Source organism: Apus apus, chromosome 11 (genome assembly GCF_020740795.1).
Source record: "Apus apus isolate bApuApu2 chromosome 11, bApuApu2.pri.cur, whole genome shotgun sequence".
Taxonomy (NCBI): Eukaryota; Metazoa; Chordata; class Aves; order Apodiformes; family Apodidae; genus Apus; species Apus apus.
The window spans coordinates 20,133,563-20,155,438 of NC_067292.1; the positions used below are offsets into that span (position 1 = coordinate 20,133,563).

Sequence of the window (21,876 nt, forward strand, 5' to 3'; positions counted from 1 at the left end):
GGGATGGAGACTCCACCACCTCCCTGGGCAGCCTGTCCCAGGGCTCTGTCACCCCCACAGTACAGAAGTTTTTCCTGATGTTTAACTTGGCCCTCCTGTGCTCCAGTTTGTGCCCATTGCCCCTTGTCCTGTCACTGGACACCCCTGAGCAGAGTCTGGCCCATCCTCCTGACACCCCCTGTAGATATTGATAAGGTATTAGATGTAGATAATGATTTTATAAAGACAGAGTTGTTGGTTGGGTTGCAGAGAGGCCACTCAGCAGAGGAGCTCCACACTGCCATCATGTTACTGGAACTGCTGGAGCTGCCAGGGTGGCAGTGAAACCTGAGGGGCAGTTTGTGCAGGAAAACATCCAGGATTTTTTTCCCCAAGCGTTTGATTTTGGATCTGTGCTGGTTTGAGTAGTAATTGTTTCCTGTGGTGACTCCTGGAATTGGTTTCAGTTGCCATTCTAGGCTGATCATGACCATGTCAGGCTGGTAACCTTGCCTTGCAGCTCTTGGTTGAACAGTCCTACCATTAAAACCAGAAGGATGTGCTCTGGCTCCTGTGCAGCTGCTTTACAGCTGCTGAGAGGTGGGATGTGTGCCAAACTGGTCATACTGGTGTGCAGACCAGCAGCCTTCCTCTGACTGGGGACAGACAGTGTAGCTGAGGGTGAAGCTGTTCTTTGCATGGTGGTTCCCAGGTGCTTCTGGGTCCTGCAGTGATGGGAAGTGTTTAATGTTCATTCTTGTCTCTCAGGCTGGTAAGAAGATCTGGTTACAGCCAAACTGAAGAAACTTTATAGTAAAACTCTGTTTCTAAAGCCAAAGTGTGGCCTGAAAACCAACTCCTTCCTAGTGACAAAGAAAAGAAGAGCTGTGATGGAAAAAAAAAAAAAAAAATCACACTTTTGGCAGAAAGGTCTGAACCATTTAGGCTTTTCCATGAACCTTTCTCCAGATGCAGAACCTTGCAGAGGGAGGGAAGTGACTTCCAAATACCAGAGGTGCTGAAGTGCAGGGGCTGAGCTGGGATTTATTGCCACAGATTTCTTGCTGGGATTTATTGGGACTTTTGGGAGCGTGTTAAGGACTTGGCCAAGCAGGGGGGAAAAAAGAATCCTTTTGTCTTTTTAATTCTTCTGTTTTTCCCCCCACAGGTATAGCCTTTACAGACCTCCCTGTAAGTACCCCTGCTTTCAGTAATTCAACCAAAAATGCAAACAGAAGGGAGGGGGATGAGGAGGGGGGATTTTTTTCTTTTCTCTTGCTGTTTAATGCCCTGTTAAAAACGTGGTGACACATTTTATGGAACTATGAGGATGCTTCTTTTTCTGAGTCTTTTCCGACCAGAATGATTCTGGGATTCTGGGATTCTCCTGCCAAGTTTCAGGCACACTTTTCCTCTGATGTTGGTGGCCAGTTGCCAGAGATGGAGATTCAACCACCTCCCTGGGCAGCCTGTGCCAGGGCCTAACAACCCTTTGGGTGAAGAATTTTCTCCCAAGACCCAATCTAAACCTCCCTTGGCACAACTTATGGTTGTTTCCTCTTGTCCCATCACTTGTTCCTTGGGAGCAGAGACCAACCCCCCTGGCTCCAACCTCCTCTCAGGCAGCTGCAGAGCCAGCAGGTCTCCCCTCACCTCCTTGTCTCCAGGCTGGACACCCCCAGCTCCCTCAGCTGCTCCTGCTCACACTTGTGCTCCAGCCCCTTCCCCAGCTCCCTTGCCCTACTCTGGAAGCATCTGCTTGGGATGATGTCTCCATGTGTCTGCAGGGTGCTGGGGGCACGTGTCGTTCCCAGCAGTCACTAAACAGAGATGACACATCCCACATGCAAAAAAGTGGGACTTGAACATGGAGATGATTGGAGACAAGCTGGGGGCAGCCAGCTTCCCCTCCAAGATGAACATATCCCAGAGTGGCTGAGAAAGATGGGTTTTCTTACTTCTAACTTCCAGGTATTTTGCAGGTCTGATTCCTGGCCTTGGAAGTCCTTGGGTTCGTAACACTAAAAAGTGCAGTTAATTAAAAAGTGTAAAGCTTTTTCATTTTTTCCTTTGGGTTTTGTTTTTCTCTTTGTTTTTTGAGCTTTGATAATCTGCAAGGTTGAGCAGGTTGGTCAGGACCTCATGCAGTTGAGTTTTGAAAATCCCTGAGGACAGAGGTACTCCAGTCTCTCTGGGAACCTGTTCCAGCCCTTAGTCATCCTCACAAGGAAGAACTTCTTCCTTATGACCCATCAGAATTTCCCTGGCTGCATCTTGTTCCCGTTGCCCTTTCTCTGAGAGGGATCCATCTCCATCTTTTTGATCACCTGGAAGACTTCCAGGTAGATTTTCCCTTTTGCCTCTCCAAGCTGGTTCCCTCAGCCTCTCCTTGCACACCAGGCTCTCCAGCCCTCCAACCATCCCAGCAGAACTGCAGGACCCCATTTGTGTCTGTCTTGCCCTGGAGATGTGGAGGTGGAGAGAGTGAACCAAGGAGGTTCTGCAGATGTAGCCACCTCAGTGAAAGCAGAGGGAAGCAATCCCTTCCCACCTCATGTCAGCTCCTTTTTTGCCAACCTAATCAGGATTCCTCCAAATTCCGCCCTGTAACCATCTTAATCCCTTTAGGAATAAGTAAAATCCACAACCCCCGGAGGCCCCAAGGAGAGACCAGTGACATTGCCAGGGCCTCAGGTCTCTGCAGCAGTAAAGACAACTCTTTTAAAAAAGTGGTCCAGAGTGAGCACCAGGCATCCCTGAACCTTTTCTGATGCCATTTTTCCATTTCCCACACTGCCGTGGACGCAGGGATTCAGTTCATATCCTTAAGCTTTTTCTCAAAAATAGCCTGAATTCAGAAATCTTCCAGATAGACTTTGACCACCTGTTCTCAGGTGGATCATCTTCTTTGGAAGCTGAATTACCAGTGAACTTTAGAGGTATTTTCACAGGGGTAACCTTTTTCTTTTCCCCTTGTTTTGGTGGTGGGTCAGAGCTTTCATTTGGGTCCATAGGCTTGTTCTTAAAATTAAATGAATCCGTCAGTAGTGGAACTTCTCATGTGGATGCCTTGCTGTCTTGAGGCCATCAAAGACCCAGCCTCAGAGCTCCACTACCATCCCTTCCCTTTTCATCAGGGATGTAAAATACCCTGGCAGCAGCTTCCAGTAAGAAAGTTCAGGACAACAGTGGAGAACACATAGATCTGTTGATTGAAGTGATGCCCCTTTTGGGTTTTTATTATTATTATTTGCCGGCTGTCGAACTTTGGTTCGATTTTTGGACACTCCCTGGACAGCAGTGGTGGCACTGGTCACAGCCTGGGGTCTGATCCCATTGCTCTGGGCTTGAGCAGTAACTTTTAATACCTGCACAATAAGTCATGGGGTTCCTTGAGATGCAGCTGCAGGGCTCCTGCCCATTCCTGCTCCGTGTCAGGTTTCCCTTTCCAGAGCAGCTCTTTTGTCTTAGCAAAAGAGCTAAGGGACTGGCACCAGAAATGGATTTAACACAGGTCTCTTTTCCTTCCTTCCCAGTCAAACCTCTACCCTACAGTGGGTCTCCAGACTCCAGGAGAGATCGTGGATGCCAACTTTGGGCAGCAGCCATTTGTGTTTGACATTGAGGACTACATGAGGGAGTGGAGGGCGAAGATCCAGAGCACCATCAAGCGGTTCCCCATCGGAGACAGACTAGGCGAGTGGCAAGCCATGCTGCAGAAGTAAGTCCTTTCCTTCTCTTGGGCTTGAAAGACTTGATTTTTAATGCTAATTTATGCCTTCTCTTGGCAAAACTGGCCAGCCAGTACATTCTGCTCAACTTGCTTGAGTTTTGTTGTTTAATAGTCTTCTCTGTTGCTGCTGTTTCGAATGTAAAAGCTGTGGGAGACATTTTCAGCCAAAGTCTGCATGAAATCTTGTAGGAATGGAAAAATATACACTTTGGGATGATGCACTGGGGGAAGGGGAGAGGAGAGGACACCATAAAAACTCTCCCACAGGAGAAAAGCCAGGCTGTAAGTCAGCTGAATTCAGAAATGAAAGAGTGAGGAAGAGCCTTAAGCCAAAGGCTCCCAAACCCAGCCCACCTGAAAGCACAATTATCCCACCTCATCCATTTATGACTATTGAATGCACTGCCCAGTGCAAAAGAGATGGAGTGAAACTTGATGGGGACAGGTCACAGCAGTGGCCAGAGGTCAGGAGTATCTTCTGCCTGAAGAAAGAGTTGACTAAAGCTCCACAGCTTGGAAAGAGGCAACTGAGGGAGGTGGACTTGAGCTCTCAATCGTTTACACCATGAAGAGCATGGCTAGAAAGTGATTATTTACTATTTCTTGAAACACAAGAATTAGAGAAAAAGCACCTTCTGGCTTAAAAAAGAAAATAATTCCTGTTTTCATGAGGTTTATGAAACTGTGGGACTTGCTGCTGCAACAAGTTGTGGTGGTTTGAGTCTAAGTGGGTTTGAAAAGATACACGTTGAATATTCACCGTAATTCATGGAGGCCAATTCCACAGCTAGATATTTAACCCCCCCAACTCCGTGGCTTTTCCTTTTCTCTGTGTTTCACCTGTTTGTTACATTCTTGCCCTAAACTCCTGGTCACTGTCAGCCAGCAGCCTCACCTACAGCCATCAGCACATACATGGGATCGTTCTGCTTTGCTGCCACGTAGTTATTTGCAGATAATTTACACCAACCAGCAAAGACTTGGAAAAGCAACTAGCAGAAGCTGTTGACAACAGTAGTAATATCTTTCTTCAAGAGAGCCAGGAGCAGGAGGCCTGCCAGGGGGTTTGTAGGGCCTGTAGAGGATGTCTGTATCAAAAGAGACCTGGGGGAAAATAAGACCATATCCAACTGAGATCTTTGCATATGTGTCCAGAAATCAGGTAGGTTGTCATGCTGGGATGATGCTTTGTGAGGCATTTGGCAGGGGCTGTGTCTGGGATTGAAATGGTTGTCAAAGAAGCTCTGGGAGAATTAAGTGAGGGGAAGAGGAGAAATTCTCTGGGCTCAGGTACTTACCCAAAGTCTGAATGGGACTCCAGGAGAAAGCAGGTGAGCTTCTGGTTGTGAAACTAAGCTTCTCCTCCCCTTCTACTCAGCCCTGGTGAGACCTCACCTGGGGTGTTGTGTCCAGTTCTGGGCTCCCCAGTTCCAGAGGGACAGGGATCTACTGGAGAGAGTCCAAGGGAGGCTGCAAGGATGATGAAGGGACTGGAACACCTGCCTGATGAGGAAAGGCTGAGAGACCTGGGGCTGTTCAGTCTGGAGAGGAGAAGCCTGAGGGGGGATCTAATGAATGTCTATCAATCCATGAGGGCAGCAAGAAGGCAGGGACAAGCTCTTGTCACTTGTGCTCTGGGACAGGACCAGGGGCAATGGATTCAAACTGGAGCCCAGGAAGTTCCACCTCAAGATGAGGAAGAACTTCTTTCCTGGGAGTGTTCAGAAATGACTGGGAAGAAGGGACCCTTCAGGAGGGAGTTGAGACCTGTGGGTTGTGGTGGATCATTGCATGGAAATGTCAGCTCATTTATTTTGTAGCAAGCAGGGAAAAAAAAAAGAATAATACCAGGACTTGTTAGGGGAGAAATAGAGGAGTCAAAGAATCCTGTCACTGTGTGAATACGCAGTGCAGCCTCAATGTGACCAGCGTGTGGTGCTTTGGGTCCTTCTCCCCAGAAATATGTAGAAGAAGTGAGAAAAGCATGGGGAAAAGCCCATGGGGTGGGTGTAAGGCCAGGAACAAACCTACAGCCCCACAGCACTGAGGATGTGGTTGTGAGGGGTAAGGCAGGAGTGTGGAAAAATTATCTCAAGTTGCCTGGAGAAGGTGCTGAGGGAACAACTGTTCATTGTCTTCTCTTCTGCAAGAATTAAAAGGCACCGAGTGAAGTTCACCAGATGGCACAGTTAGAAAGAACAAAAGAGTGTTTTTTCCATGCTCCCTGAAAACATCTTGGATTCAAAAGGTGACTGGAGATATTATTAGAAAGAAAAATGTGTTTGAGCTACAACGTAGAGAAAATACCGCTCTGGGACAGGAAGTGTCTGACACATCGCTGGAAGCTGCAAGGGTTGTGAGGGAGAAGATCATTCCCTGTGTCCCATGTGCCTTTCACTTTCTAGGCATTTCTTTTGGCCAGTTGGGAGGTGCATGTCCTGGGCTAACTGGATGTTTGCTCTGAGCCAGGTTGGGTTGTGCTCAGACACTTGGCAGCATTGACTTGAGCATTAATTCTCGCTCTGATGTGGTGGATTGTGGAGTTTCTGGGGTCATTCACTCTGCACCTTGTCAGGCAGCAGAAGGACAGGATCTGCTTTTGGAAAGCTTGCTTAGCAGCAAAGGAGAAAGAAGAGGTTCACTGATACTTGAATGGAAATACTTCATGCTCAGAAGGCAACTTATTCAGAACAAAGTGTGTGTCCTGCACCTGTGAACATAAAAACACCTGGGGAGAGCGCTGGGCTGGCAGGTTTGGTTTTATGACTCTGTTAAGAGCACAGGATCCTGCAGCAATCAAGTATTCTTCCCTTTCCCTGGTAAAACTGACCATCTTTCCCCACCCCATTCATTAATGGAATATTTACCCATGTTGGACCGTTCCTTCATCACATGGTAACACAGGGTCTTTCAGGGGCTTTGCAGAAACACTCTGTGAAATATCTTTGGAAAACCAAGTGGGCTGCAAAAGGGTCTCTTCTCTGCCTGCTTCCAGACTCCCTCCAAAAGTGTCACCAAGTCAGAGTGCCATGACTTGCCTGTGCAAAAGCTGTTGATTCTTCTGCAACAGGACCAGGAGATCCCTCTGTTTATTCCTTGAGTTCTCTAGATGGGTGTCATCTGACGTGCCTGGTGGAGGTGTCAGCAGTTCCTCATAGAACCATAGAATCCCAGACTGGTTTGGGTTGGAAGGGACCTTAAAGCTCACCTAGATAGAACCTTCCACACTGCCAGGGATGGGGCAGCCACAGCTTCCCTGGGCATCCTGGGCCAGGGTCTCACCACCCTCACACCAAAGAATTTCCTCCTCATGTCTCACCTCAATCTCCCTCTTCCAGTTTTAATCCCTTCCCCCTTGTCCTCTCCCTCCCTGCCCTTGTCCCTAGTCCCTCCCCAGCTTTCCTGGAGCCCCTTCAGGCACTGGCCTCTTTTTCAGTTTAAAGCCACTCCTCATCCTGTCACTCCCTGGCCCTGTCAAAAGTTTTTTGAGTCCTTCTGCTCTCAGCAAGTTTCAAGCTTGGCTCCCAGGTGGTAAAAGTTCCGCTTGGAGAACCTGGGATTCAGACAGATTTTGTTGTCTGCATGAAGATGTCCCACAGGTCACAGTGGAGTTCAATAATATTGCCCCAGAGCCTCAGGAAAGGTGCCCCTGAGTCTTTTTTCCAACAGTGGTCACAAGCACAGGGTTTTAAAACAAGTTTTTCAAAATCACACACCTGCTTGTGATGTTACATCTGGAAATTATTGCTGGCTCATCAAATACTGGGTTCTTGTGTTGGAAGTAGGGAAGTTGAATCACAGAATCACAGTGTCTGGGGTGGGAAGGGACCTCTGGAGATCATCTAGTCCAACCCCTGTGCCAGAGCAGGGTCACCCAGAGCAGATTGCACAGGATGGTGTCCAGGGGTGTTTGGAATGTCTCCAGACTCCACCACCTCCCTGGGCAGCCTGTCCCAGGGCTCTGCCACCCTCAGGGTAAAGAAGTTCCTCCTCAGTGCATGTTTTGAGCTGTGGCTTGATGGGATCAATACCAGTTTCACCATGAGGAGCCTGGTTTGAGATTAATCACTGGAAGCCTCGAAACCCTGTACATTTACATTTACCCACCATGTCCTGGGAAGGCCCAGGGGCTTTGGAAATGGTCTCTTCAGGAAGGTGCTTTTGTTGTGTCTGTTTTCTGGCAGTAATGCTACCTCCCCCTCAACATTTTTTGGAAAATGCACCTCAAAAATGTGTTATTGTTTGTAAAATCAAGCTGGCTGTTTGCTCTTGGTTAAAGAGCAGTATCTGTGACTGTAAATTCATAAGGAGATTCAGCTACCAAAGGTACAATTGTTGGCAAAATAAGGGATGGAAGAAATCCAGGGCCAGGATCTGTTTTTAAGATCTACTCAAAAGCCTTGAGGCTCCCTGAGGTTCAGATTTTATGTCTCTGTAGGGTGTGAGTGGCAGGGACACAGTACTGGGCTCTGACAGGTGCCCCTTGGACAGCAGGCATTGCTAATGTACATGCACTGGGAGTCTTGAATTTATTTTGCATGTTATTGTTATTATTGAGACCCTGGCCCAGGCTGCCCAGGGAAGCTGTGGCTGCCCCATCCCTGGCAGTGTTGAAGGGCAGGTTGGATGGGGCTTGGAGCAGCCTGGGTTGGTGGGAGGTGTCCCTGCCCATGCAGGGGGTTGGATCTAGATGATCTTTAAGGTCCCTTCCAATCCAAACCATTCTATGATTATTTTTATTCCTTAAGGTGTATTTAGAACCTCCTTTCTGCTTGCTGATGCCCAGGTAGGTATCTAGGAAATTAACACTGTCTGGACCCTGGTTATGACCTAAGCAAGCTGACTTTGGTCACTGAAATGGCACCTTCTGTTGTGCTATTTTTATTTTTTCTAATCAAAAGAATTATCTCCAGTGTGATCCCCCCCTGCTTTACCACCTCCTCTTCATCTCTTTATTTTCTTCCTTTCTAGCATGGTTTCATCCTATCTGGTCCACCATGGGTACTGTTCAACAGCAACTGCCTTTGCCAGAGTCACAGATACCACAATCCAGGAAGAACAGACCTCAATAAAGAACAGACAAAGTAAGTCTCTGGGGTGGGCATTCCCCACTGGGGCACGTGTCACCTTATTCCACAGTGTCCACAGCACACTGGTGACATTGGGTCAGTAGAGTTGAGGACCTCTGCTCAGGGCACTTCTCCCAGGGTCACTGTGTCCCCTCCATGCTCTGCCATCTCTGCCTGCAGAGCTGCCCTGGTCTCCCCTTTGCCTGCTGGGATCAGTGACCTGCTGCAGGAGGAGAAGTTTGGTTTCTGATCAGCTTCGGAAATTGTCCTCAGTCTTGTTGAAAATGAAGAGCTGAGTACTGGAATAGATGGATGGGGTGACTCAGCTGTGAGACCACACATCAGACTGAACATGATATCCAGGACAGAAGGTCCTTTCTTGGAGGCAGTGCCAAATTAAGACATTAGGAAGAGATTCTTCGCTGTGAAGGTGGTGAGAAGCCCAGGGAAGCTGTGGCTGCCCCATCCCTGGCAGTGTTGAAGGGCAGGTTGGATGGGGCTTGGAGCACCCTGGGCTGGTGGGAGGTGTCCCTGCCCATGCAGGGGGTTGGATCTAGATGATCTTTAGGGTCCCTTCCAACCCAGACCAGTCTGTGGTCAGTTAGGTGGTAAGGCTGCTTTTGGTTCCTGCAGAGCAAGGCCTGCAGCTCTCTCTGCTCTACCCCTTTTTGTAGCTTCTCTGTGCACAGGCTGGGGCTGCAGGAGCACAGAACATTGGTGTGTGTTCTGTATTCTCCTGCCTGTTCAGCCCAGGCTGCCTCCTGCTCTGTGCATGTCCCTGCCCTTTGTGAGCTGTTTCTCATGTGACCATGTCCCTTTGTGCCTTGCTTCCATACATGCCCACGCTCAGCCAGCTCGGGTTCATCTGGGGACTCTGCTTGGTACCCAAAATAACCTGCAGTTGCTGCTCGTTAGTGCTGATGGGCTTTGAGCTTTCCAGGTTCTGTGTTACACATCCCTGGCCTCAGGCAGTGGGCTTGCTGGGATGGGTTTCATAGAATCATTGGATGGTTTGATTTGGAAGGGACCTTAAAGCTCACCTAGATCCAACCCCCTGCATGGGCAGGGACACCTCCCACCAGCCCAGGCTGCTCCAAGCCCCATCCAACCTGCCCTTCAACACTGCCAGGGATGGAGCAGCCACAGCTTCCCTGGGCAACCTTGGCCAAGGTCTCATCACCTGAGGGTGATGTTCAGCCATATATAGGCTTCCAGGCATGAACCAGCCAGAAGATGTAACATGGGGGTGTCCTTGAAATGGTCATTTCCCCAGCAGCCTCCTTGCTCCCATCCATTGTGTCCTGCTTTCTTTTCCATTGCTGATTAGCTCTGACTGAAGGATTAAAGTCCAGAGCACCCGCCTCATCCTTCAGATCCTTCTGCTCTTGGTGTTTCTGAGCTACTGACAGATTGTCCTTCACTTTCCCAGGCTTTTCTTCACCCTCATCCATAAGAAACAAAATGTGGACCCAGTTCTCCTCAGGGTGGTAGTGGGGAGCTGTGGGACATGTGTGAGACAATCCTCTGGTCCTTCTTAGCGGCCAGTCCTGTGTGTCAGTTGGTCTCCTCTTACTTTCAGGAATACAGAAGCTAGTATTAGCAGGCAGAGTGGGAGAGGCTATAGAAGCCACCCAGCAGCTCTACCCTGGCCTCCTAGAACATAACCCCAACCTGCTCTTCATGTTAAAGTAAGTATGAATGGCTTTCTGCTCCCTGATGCTGAAATGTGTAGATGAAGGAGAGAGGAAAGAGGCTGTCCAGCCACCCAGTCCAGCTCCACACCTTGGTCTCAATTCCAACTGGTTGAGGACCCTTTGGGAGCAGGTGGGAGAGGACACAGGTCCAGTCCTTAGTGCAGTGCTGGGAGCAATGGAGACGTAGCCCTTTGGTTGCTGCTCAGCCCCAGTATGGCTTTGCCTCATGAGGTGGGGCTTCCCATCCTCATCTGTTGTGGAAGGACAGTTCCCAGTGAAGCTACATGGGGAGCTGTCCTCCCTGTCACTGTGGATATTGCATTTGTTACCCTTCCCTGTCCATTTTCCCCTGGCCACCAGTATTTCTAGGTTGTTGGAGTAGTGGGGGAACTATGACACTTGGCAGTTTTAGTATCTTCTTGAAAACAAGCCCCACCATTCAGTTTTGGAGTACCTGCAGAGGTACTGGAGTAAAGGAGCAGCTCCTTCTTCATGCAGTGGAAATAAACTTGCTTTTTGGGAATGTCTCAACATGGATCAGCACCAAAGGGGCAGGCTCTGAGCTCCTTCCTCCCACCACATTGTTGGGGCACTCGCACTACGAAGGTACCAGCAGGCTGAAATGTCTTTCCCAAAGCCAAGATTTCACTCCTAGGCAGTTTTTAGGACTTCTCCACCCAGCAAGAGCTGAAGGCAGAGCATCCTGGCTGTCACGCAGCCCTTCCTCCCTCTTCCCTCCCATGAAACCAGGTGTCGGCAGTTCGTGGAGATGGTGAACGGCACGGACAGCGAGGTGCGTTGTTTCGGTGCCCGCAGCCCCAGGTCCCAGGACAGTTACCCCGGCTCCCCCAGCTTGAGTCCTAGACATGGATCAAGCAACTCACACGTCCATAGTACCGGTAAGTGGGGGTTCTGGGTCTCCTGGTGAGAACAGCAGATGTTAAAGGTCAGCTGCTGTCCATTACCTGCTGCTTTCTGTCTGTTCTTCTGTGAAGTGCTCCTTGTGTTTCTGCTGGCCAGCTGGGAGGACATACCTGGAATCATAGAATCAGCACAAAACCTCCTCCAACCTGGCCTTAAAAACCTCCAGGGATGAGGCATCAACAACCTCCCTGGGCAACCCATTCCAGCTCCTCACCACCCTGATAGTGAAGAATTTCTTCCTAATATCTCACCTAAATCTCCCCTCTCTCAGTTTAAACCCATCACCCCTTGTCCTACCAGTGTCTTCTCTGATGAAAAGCCCCTCCCCAGCTTTCCTGGAGCCCCTTCAGGCACTGGAAGGTGCTCTAAGGTCTCCCCAGAGCCTTCTCTTCTCCAGGCTGAACTCTTGTCATGGGTGTCTCTATGCTGATACAAAAGCAGTTTTCCATCAGTTCTTTTCCACAGACAATTGGCTGCAGAGTGGATTTTTTTCAGAATAAAGACGTTTCTGAAGGTGGCCTTCTAGTGCAGCCACCAGTGACTCAGTGTTCCAGTGACTCAATGTTCCACTGACTGAGGAGAAACTTGGAGGAGTTTTCACTGACTGAGGAGAAATTGGTTTCCAGTAAGGACCCAGCAGCAGATTCCCTGTTCTGGCCAGCTGGGCAGAAGGTTAAGGGGATGCCTTGGGTGAGGGAGCTGCTCCTTTTCTCCATTGACTCTACCTTGCAAGCTCTAAACATGGGTAATGATTTTAAGGTGAAAGAGGGGAGATTTAGGTGAGACATTGGGAAGCAATTCTTCTCTGTGAAGGTGGTGAGACCCTGGCCCAGGGTTGCCCAGGGAAGCTGTGGCTGCCCCATCCCTGGCAGTGTTGAAGGGCAGGTTGGATGGGGCTTGGAGCAACCTGGGCTGGTGGGACCATGGCAGGGGGTTTGAATCTAGATGAGCTTTTAGGTCCCTTCCAACCCAAACCAGCCTGGGATTCTGTGAAGGGGTCTGAGAAGGAAACTGTCCTGTACCCACAAACCCATCTCTGAAGCATCATCTCAGTTTGGGAAATTAAACTTTAGGATTTGTAGTGGAAAGAACAGGACAAACCAGGACACCCAAGCTATCTTCCCTACAGCTTTGCAGGTGGAGTGGGTCAGGGATTGTCACCTACAGAGCCCCTAGAAACACTCTGACCTGCTTCACTGAACCCTGAGCTGCTCACAACCATCTGAGTGTATTTTCCTTCGGTGTTCCCGCTGTTGCGTGGGATGAACTGTGGACAGGCAAACATTTAAGGGCAAGGAAGACAATTCCTTGAATGCCTCCAAGCTATCCCTCACCTTCCCAAGCCGGTCTCTTTGTTTTCCTGTATTGTGTTGTGAGAAACCCTGGGTATGTTGCTCTGACTGGGCTTTCAGAATGGTCCCATCCGTCCATAAAAGCTCTTGGTAATCCCTGTTTTCCACCAGGCATGAAAATACCCATTGACCTCATATGAGGAAGACAAGCCCATAAGTGAGATCTTCCCAAATGTTATTGAAGCCCTTAATGATTTGCAGTTCCCTTGGTATTAAATAGTCCCTGTTAGTTCTGGCAGTCATTTCTGAATCCATGGTAAGGACCAAAGGTTTGTGTCCCGTGTCAGTGAGTTCCACAGCTCGATGGGCACCTCTCCTGGGGGAGAGGATGAGATTTCAGGCCTGACTCTCCTCTCAGTGAGGAGGAGAACCTGAATGGGGAAGGTCAGCTTGGGATTTTCAAGAGGATGTTGTTATTTGGTGAGTATGGTGTGTGAACCAAGTGTATCCCTCATGTAAGCCAGGTTGTGGAAAGCCTGGGAAGTTCTACTTGCAGGGAGTTCTGGTGGCCCAGTTTTCACCTCTGCTCTCAGAGTTTTCCTGGGCAGAGCATTTATGAGAAATACTTGGGTTTATGAGAAGAGTGTTTCAGAAATTCTTCCCAAGCCATGCTTTGTGTTTCTGCACTAATCAGTGTGAGCTGGTTCTGCCCATCTGGTATTTACAGCCCATTTTTAGAGCTTCCTTAAGCTCAGATGTTGCTGGTGAGCACTGGGCTTCCTTCCATATGCATTTGTGTTTTCTCTAAACCCCATGGAATTCAAGAACAATGAAGTCATCAAAGATCCTCAGTCTTGGTTTGTTGCCCTTCTTTGGGCCCTGCTCTCTTGCTAAACTGTTGACTTCACAATATTGTTGGTCTGGTCTCATTTTCCCTCTCTTCTTGACTTTCAGGAGCAGATAGTCCAACTTGTAGCAATGGAGTCATGTCCACAAAAAGCAAACAGAGTCACAGTAAATACCCAACACTGAGTTCATCATCTTCATCTTCCTCCTCCTCCTCCCCCTCCTCGGTGAACTACTCTGAGTCCAATTCTACAGATTCTACCAAATCTCAGCAGCACAGTAGTACGAGTAACCAAGAAACCAGGTATATTTTTTTATTCCTCTGTAGATGGCTGAAGAGAGTGAGATGGTGGGAGAGGACTCAGTCTGAGGAGCCACAAGGGCACCTGTCCTTTGAACAGAATAACTCTTCATATCTGCTGGGTCCCTGTTGTTCCCAGCAAACACGAGCCCGTTGCAGTTCCTGTGCTCTGGCTCAGTCTTGGTGGCTCATCAGGAGTATTATGATGCTCTTGTTTCAGACACCAAACTGTCCCATCAAAGGGGTGTCAGCAGAGCCCACCAGGGCAGTTGGCACAGAAACTGTCCCACTGAGCCCATTTTTGTTCCTGCTGCCTCAGCCAGTTGGTCACTGCAGCTGTGCAGCTCGAGCCGTTGCTGGGTTGGTGTGTTGCTCTCCTGAGTGTTCTCCTGAGTGTTGGGCTCTTCCCCCAAGTGGATAAGGACAAGACCAGGGGAAGTGGCCTAAAGTTGCAGCAGGGCAGGTTTAAATTAGATACTAGAAAGGATTTCTTTACTGAAAGAGCAGTCAGGATGGAACAGCTGCCCAGGGAGGTGGTGGAGTCACCATCCTTGGATGTATTCAAGAAACATGTAGATTAGGAACTTCAGGGCAAGCTCTCGTGGCTGAGATTGTAGGTTGTGTGCTGTGGGGTTTTTTTGGGGTGGAGTTTTGTGGGGTTTCTTTGGTTGTTTTTTCTTCATGATTGGACACAGTGATCTCAGAGGTCCTTTCCAACCATGACTATTCTGTGATTCTTGGGCCACCTCCATCTGATGAGCCTCTGAATTGACAGTGGTTTGTTTCACCCTTGAGACAGCAGGTCAGGTCCAGGAAGCCTCCTCCTCCCAGGAGAGGGGTTAGTTCATTTACTGGTTGGTGGAGCATCTTGAACTCTGGTGAGAAGAGCCCTGGGACAGGCTGCCCAGGGAGGTTGTGGAGTCTCCTTCTCTGGAGACATTCAGAACCCACCTGTGTGTGTTCCTGTGGGTTCTACTGCAGGTGACCCTGCTCTAGCAGGGGGTTGGACTAGATGAGCTCCAGAGGTCCTTTCCAACCTCACCACTCTGTGACCCTGTGAGAACTGAGCCTCCTTTGGGCTCATTTTCCAGGTTGGTGTTGCTGGGCTGCCCAAGGCCCTGCTGGAGCAGAGATGTCCTGGTGATTAAGAGAACTTGCTAATTGCAGCTGGCAATTACCCTCTGAGCATGGTGCTGAGCAGAGATTGCAGGACAGTTTGTAGCCTCTGTCATGATCCCTGGAGAGCCAGACAGCTCCTACCTGAGGGAGAAACACTCCACTTGCCAGAATCATTTGCTAATGCTGGGTTTAGGATTCTTTTTTTAATGTAGAACCCAAGTCCCACAAGATTTTCTCATCATTTCAGTTAATCAGCAATTAATCAGCAGTTAATCAGCAATTAACCAGCAGTCTCATTCAGCCTGTTCTCTTCACCATTCAAGCCTGGAGCCCTTGCACTCATGTCACTTTTTGCAAGGGCTGGTGTCTTCCCACAGCCAAGATTTTCCTCCTCTTTAGGATGTTATTTTTGGGTCTGGCTGTGCTTGCTGACCCCAGGGCCAGCTTCCTGAAGGGAAAATGAGAAGCCCCCCACACCTGGAATTCTGACAGGCACTTTCAGGACAAAAACCTGTTTTATCAATTGCCTTCAGAAGCCTGCAAGAACTTTTGGGAGGCTGCATTAGACCATCTGGTTCCCCTGAAGACCTGCTGGCACCTTTCCTGGTTTACTGCCCGTTACTGGGCTCTTCCTTTCCTCCCTGTCTCATTTAGACATCTGACCTTTCTTTCCTCCTTTCACCTCAGTGACAGTGAGATGGAGATGGAGGCTGAGCACTACCCCAATGGAGTCCTGGAGAATTCATCCACCAGGATCATGAATGGCACCTACAAACACGAAGAGATCCTGCAGACAGATGAATCCAGCATGGGTAGGTCCTCAGAGGCAGGAGGGGTGAAGGGAAATAGAAGGAGCTGGGATCAGAAGTTGAAATTGTGATTGGATATAGGGAAAAAAACATGTCCTTTGGGTTTCTTTCCTCACTCAGTGAAGGAAGTTCTCGAGATGCCTGTTTCACAGGGAAGATGAATCTGTCCTGGAGCTAAAGCTGGGTCTGATTTGTCACAGCCTTGCAGCAGAGCTGGTGATGCTGTGGAGCAGGGAAAGCAGCAGGAGGCAAAGGTCTGTTCAGTGTTGGCTGTGGATTCCAGCTCAGAGCAGCCCTGAGGTTCAAGTTAAATGTGAGGAGAAAGTTCTTCACTGTGAGGGTGACAGAGCCCTGGGACAGGCTGCCCAGGGAGGTGGTGGAGTCTCCTTCTCTGGAGACATTCCAAACCCACCTGGCTGTGTTCCTGTGGGACCTACTGTAGGTGGTCCTGCTCTAGCAGGGGGGTTGGACTAGATGATCTTCAGAGATCCCTTCCAGCCCCCACCACAGTGACCCTTCTCCAGCAGAGGACCTGCACTGAGCTGGGCTGGCTGGGGCCTGGCCGTGGTGTCCTCAGCACAGCTGGAACTGTCTCCTTGATGGGTGCTTTAGCTGGGAGAGAGGGGATGAGTTAGCTACACTACTTCTGAAGCTGAAGGTTCCTCCAGTACCAGTGGTTGTTGTGGCCACCTCATACTGGGAAGATGGTGTTGGCATCTCTGCTTTTTTTTTTTTTTGAGTCCAGGGTTTGTTTAAGCAGGGGTCTCCATGTGGAACACAGGGAAGGGTAATGCAGCCCCAGTCACATGTTCCTTCTCAGAACACTTGGTTTATAGGTGTTCCTCAAGCATTAAGCAAACTGAGGTCAAATTTCCCTGTAGCTAACAAGGGCTGTGAAAAAACCCACTATTGAAGGGATCAGAAGAAACTCCCACTGGGATAAACTCAGAGCATGGAGCAGCTCCCTGCTCCAGAGGGGAAGGAGTTCATGGGGAGCATGGAACCTCCCTTGGCCTGGTCAGCATGTCAAGGGAGGTGGTTCTTCCCCCCTGCTCTGCTCTGGTGAGACCCCACCTGGAGAACTGTGTCCTGTTCTGAAGCCCCCAACACAAGGAGGACATGGAGTTCCTGGAGAGAGTCCAGAGGAGGCCACGGAGATGATGGAAGGGCTGGAGCAGCTCTGCTCTGGAGACAGGCTGGGGGAGTTGGGGTGTTGAGTCTGGAGAAGAGAAGGCTCCAGGGAGACCTTAGAGCACCTTCCAGTGCCTGAAGGGGCTCCAGGAAAGCTGGGGAGGGGCTTGGGACAAGGGCAGGGAGGGAGAGGACAAGGGGGAAGGGATTGAAACTGGAAGAGGGAGATTGAGGTTGGAGATGAGGAGGAAACTCTTTGGTGTGAGGGTGGTGAGACCCTGGCCCAGGTTGCCCAGGGAAGCTGTGGCTGCCCCATCCCTGGCAGTGTTGAAGGGCAGGTTGGATGGGGCTTGGAGCAACCTGGGCTGGTGGGAGGTGTCCCTGCCCATGCAGAGGGTGGGACTGGATGATCTTTGAGGTCCTTTCCAACCCAAACCAGTCTGGGGTTTCATGACATGGAGTGGGCAGTGAGTCAAATGAGAGATGGTGGTAACTTCTCCACTGCCTTTCCTCTAGAAGACAGCTGTCCCCAGAGGCAGCTCTGTGGGGGGAACCACGCGGCCACGGAGAGGATGATCCAGTTTGGACGGGAGCTGCAGATGCTGAGCGAGCAGCTCTGCCGGGAGTACGGGAAGAACACGGTGCACAAAAAGATGCTTCAGGTGAGGCTGGGCCTGGTGGTGCCTCACAGCAGCTCCGGGGGCCTGGGCAGGGGGGTCTCTTGCAGAGCTCGGGGTGGTCCCACTTTAGCAGCTGGTGAGGAAGAGGGGACCTACGTGGGGATCAAAACCCAGTGACCGCAGAGCTCTGGGCACAGGGGACACACGTACAGCCCTGCCTGCCCTTGCTTGTCTTCTCCCCAGGTTCTCTCTGCCCAACTGCCCGTGTGGGCTCCCCTGCCACGAGGGGCCACCCTCTTTAACCCCCTGTCTTGATGGCCCCGTGTGGTCCTTTGCTGCCTAGCAGAAAAGGGCCATTTCTTTCCAGTAGGTGGCACCTGCCACCTCGGCACTGGCAGGAGGTGCCCCAGCTGAGGACTTGGTGTGTCCCACCACGTTTGCAGCCATGCCTGACCTCATGGTGCCTTTTCCTCTCTCCCACAGGATGCATTTAGCTTGTTAGCTTACTCAGACCCTTGGAACTGCCCCGTCGGTCAGCAGCTGGACCCCATCCAGAGGGAACCTGTGTGTGCTGCTCTTAATAGTGCTATTTTGGGTAAGGCCTGGTTCCCAGGTGAGCTCTGCCCACTGGATGGACCTGCTCTCGGGGGCTGTCTGGTGCCAGGAGAGCCTTAGAGTTCAGAAATATTGAGCTTTTGCCTCTTTCTGTTGCTGGACACTGAGAGGGCAGGGATGCAGGCAGGAGGGCACAGATCCACCTGAGCTGACCTGCTGATGGCTCCGTTCCTGGAGTCTTTCAGTGCTGCTTCCAAGGATTCTTCTTGGGCTTTTCCTCCTCTGCTTACTGAGGAGGCCAAGGTCTCTTTGCTGCATTTCCTGCTCCTCTTCCCTCTTGCTCTAAACCCACCTCAGGCCTGTGTTCCTTTGATGTTCCTGGACGTGTTCAAGGACAGGTTGGATGGGGTTTTGAGCAACCTGGTCTAGTGGAAAGTGTCCCTGCCCATATCAGGGGAGGTGGAACTAGATGATCTTTAAGGTCCCTTTCCAACCTAAGCTCTTCTATGGTTCTGTGATTACCAGGGCTCTTTTCCATGCTGTTGGGTTGGCAGAGTTTTGTCCTGGTAGGGAAGGCAGTTGCTGTGTTCACAGAATCACAGACTGACCAAGGCTGGAAAAAACCTTTAAGACCATTAAGTCCAGCTTATGACCTGACATCACCACATCTCCAGACCAGGGCACCAAGTGCCACATCCAGCCTTTCCTTGAACACCTCCAGGGATGGTGCCCCCACCACTTCCCTGGGCAGCCCATCCCAATGTCTGATCACCCTCTCCATGAGGAAGTGCTTCCTGATATCCAACCTAAACCTCCCCTGGAGCAGCTTCAGGCCAGGCCCTCTCATCCTGTCACTGGTTGCCTGGAAAAAGAGCCCAACCCCACCTGACTAAACCTCCCTTCAGGTAGTTGTAGAGAGTGAGAAGGTCCCCCTTGACTGTCTTCTCCTCCGGCTGTTGCAGCAAGAGAAGTGAAGCAGGTTTCTGTAGCGTTGGTTCTGAAGCAGAGAGGCCATAAATCCAGTTACCTTGGAGCTCATGGTGGACATGCAGGGTTGAATGGGTCTGCCTTCCCTTGGAGCGTTGCCTCTGCACATTCCCATCACGTGCTGTGCCTGCTGGAGCCCAGAGAAACTGGTCAGAGGTGGAACCAGGGTTGTGGTTCAGGGCTCAGGGCCCAGTCCTGTTGCTCTGTCCCTTCTGGTCTTAACTGCACTGAGAAGACCCTGCTCTCTGCAGGTCTGGTTCTAGGTTGATTTTCTTCAGCAGTCAAGACAGCTGCCCTTTTGCTGAGGAGCTTTGCTTTTTCTGTCAGCAGGAGGGATCATGGTTGGATCCAGGTGTGAGTAGTCCCTCCTCCATGTCCTCTCTGGTCCCCAGAGCTGAATATCTAAGCCTGCTCTTCCATTTTCCTTGGACAAGCACATTCCTTGGCCCAGCTGCTTGTTGTTGTTTACTCTCCTGTCCTGAACCTGGTTCATCGTCACGTCCAGTGTGTCACAAGGAGTTGTAGAATCATAGAACCATGAGAGATTTAGAGATGATTCATTTAAAGATGATCTGCTGGGGAAAGGAACAGCTTGATGGACAAATCCATGAGGGCTCCTGTTCAGTCTGAGTACAGGAGCAGAAATTCCATGGTTTGGGAGGGAGAGTCCCTTCCCCTGACAGCACGGGTGGGTGTCCAGCAGGGTGGCTCAGTTCTAGATGTTGTTTACCCAGTGTGTGAGGAGGATGGACAAGGTACTGAGAGGTGTCACCAGGGAGATGTGAAAGATGGTGTCTGGATGAGCATCATCACACAGGTCACAGGACACCTTGTCTGGCTCTGCTGAGGGTTCCCTCTTGTGCTTATAGGAAATGTGGAGCTGAGAAGTGACCAGTGAGTGAGTTTGTCCAGGGCTTGGACTAGTGTGTAGACATGCACAGGTGGCAGAGATGGAGAGGTTGCTTCTCACTTGGTGCCAGTTTCTCCTACCTTGACCTCCCATGCTCTGATCTCTCATGCTTTGAGGGTTTTCTGGCAGACACTGAGGCAGCAGAAGCTCCATCCACTGCCTTTGTCATGCATTGGGCACCACAGAAGTACTTGCTCAAAGGCCCTGGTGAGCAGTGGCCCCTCGTGGGACCTGTCATGGGTGGTGGGGGGTTTGGAGGAGCAGTGATGCTCAGGAGTAACTGCCTTCCAGAGCCAGTATGTTCTGCCAGGAATGCTGGGCTTGGTGCCCGGGGGGGACGGAGAGGGACCCGAGTGCGGGTGAGGCGGCACCGCCGGGATGGCCCTGCTGAACAGCTTCCTTTGTTTGCCCCTGCAGAATCTCAGAACCTGCCAAAACAGCCCCCGTTGATGCTTGCCCTGGGCCAGGCCTCGGAGTGTCTGCGGCTCATGGCTCGTGTGGGCTTGGGCTCCTGCTCCTTTGCCAGAGTAGACGACTATTTGCACTGACCACCAGAGCCGGACGGAGCTGACGTCCTCCAGTGCTGCCCTTCGCCCTCCGACGCTGCCACCCTGCACCACCACCTCATCCATAGCCTGACCTCCCTGCCACCACCACCCCCTCCAGCACACACACACACACACACAGGCTGCCTGGGCAAGGACGTTGGCTGTTCCTGACTCCAGGAACCACGGGCAGATCTTCCCTGTCTCCTGCCACGGCTCCAGCGACACTCGCCGTTCCCGCTGGTCCTTCCCATGTAGCGCCTTTGATGTAGGGATTTCTCTTGGCTTTGATTTGAGTTGTTTCTCATGGATCCACCAGTATTTGAGCTGGAGAGTTTTGCTGAGCTGGTTTCTGCTGATTTACTTGAGGAAGCTCATCAAGTTGGTGACATCTTCTTCTTTTCTTCCCTCCTCCCTCCATCGTGCACATGCAGCGTCATCTTCTGTGCTGGCTCCTTGAACTCTTCTCGCAGTGGCAGCTCAGAGGGATTTTTTTTTTTTAAATTTATTTTATTTGAATCCTGTTTATTAAAAAGGTCTCTTCCACCTCCACAAAGTTACCGATGTATTTATTGCCCAGAGACACAGTCCCAGCCATCCACAGGAGACCTGGTGAGGCAGGTCCTGGCACGGGGAATCCGAGGAGATTGGTCCTTGGTGCCCACCTCTCAACGTGCCCAAGGCTCTCAAAGCCTTGTCAGTGGGAGTGGGAAGAGCAGAAGACTTGCCATGGCCTCTGGTGGTGGCTGCGCTGTAGAAGCATCTCACAGCCCTGAGAAATAAGTGAATCCAGCTGTGGCAGCAGCTGGAGGGACAGGGCTGGTGAACTCAAAGTCATCTCACACTGCGCTGGTGGCATCAGGTCCCATCAGCCTGCAGGAACCATCTGTGGGTGCTGCTTTGTTGAGCTCTCAGGATTTGTGGCAAATGCCCCTTTTTCTCCAGGCTCTGTCACTCAGACCCAATCATGCCAGGATTTACTGACCCCCCATGACCCGGATCTATGGGAGGCCTTCTGAACTTGGGAAGGGTCTGGAGAAGACTGGGCTGTGCTCCCCCTCCACGTGCCATGGGCAGGTGCTGGGTCAGGCTCAGTGCTGCCTTTGGGAGGTCTCTTCTGGCCAGAAGGGAGCAGCCCAGTTTCCTTCAGGATTCTTCAGAAGCTTCTTTTAGTTTCAGGTCCAAAAGCAGGAGCCAGGAGGATCCGTGGGTGAGTAACCTCCAAGGAGGTTGGACCAGCATCCCTGCTGCTGTATGTGTCGGGACGAGGGACCTGAGTGCTGCCAAGCTTCTGGCTTTCAAACCCTCTGCCTGTTCCTCAGTGTCTACGTGGATGTGGTGAGGCCCCACGTTTGCAGCCTT

The 21,876-nt window shown here is 50.8% G+C and overlaps 1 protein-coding gene across 3 annotated transcripts in view; it reads left to right on the forward strand.

Moving 5' to 3' along the window:
* The window catches only part of RANBP10 (RAN binding protein 10), a 68,318-nt gene extending 47,248 nt beyond the window's left edge, over positions 1–21,070 (forward strand). Inside the window, exons 5-14 of one of the 3 annotated variants that reach the window (XM_051629367.1) lie at positions 1,148–1,170; positions 3,516–3,700; positions 8,684–8,796; positions 10,361–10,469; positions 11,226–11,374; positions 13,646–13,841; positions 15,645–15,769; positions 17,414–17,559; positions 18,001–18,112; positions 20,387–21,070. In XM_051629367.1, the coding sequence (XP_051485327.1) occupies positions 1,148–1,170; positions 3,516–3,700; positions 8,684–8,796; positions 10,361–10,469; positions 11,226–11,374; positions 13,646–13,841; positions 15,645–15,769; positions 17,414–17,559; positions 18,001–18,112; positions 20,387–20,517 (1,289 nt within the window). In that variant the 3' untranslated portion in view covers positions 20,518–21,070. The remainder of the gene's footprint in view (positions 1–1,147; positions 1,171–3,515; positions 3,701–8,683; positions 8,797–10,360; positions 10,470–11,225; positions 11,375–13,645; positions 13,842–15,644; positions 15,770–17,413; positions 17,560–18,000; positions 18,113–20,386) is intronic. The other 2 variants (XM_051629369.1, XM_051629370.1) reach the window with 2 other exon arrangements.
* Positions 21,071–21,876: the final 806 nt, after the last annotated feature.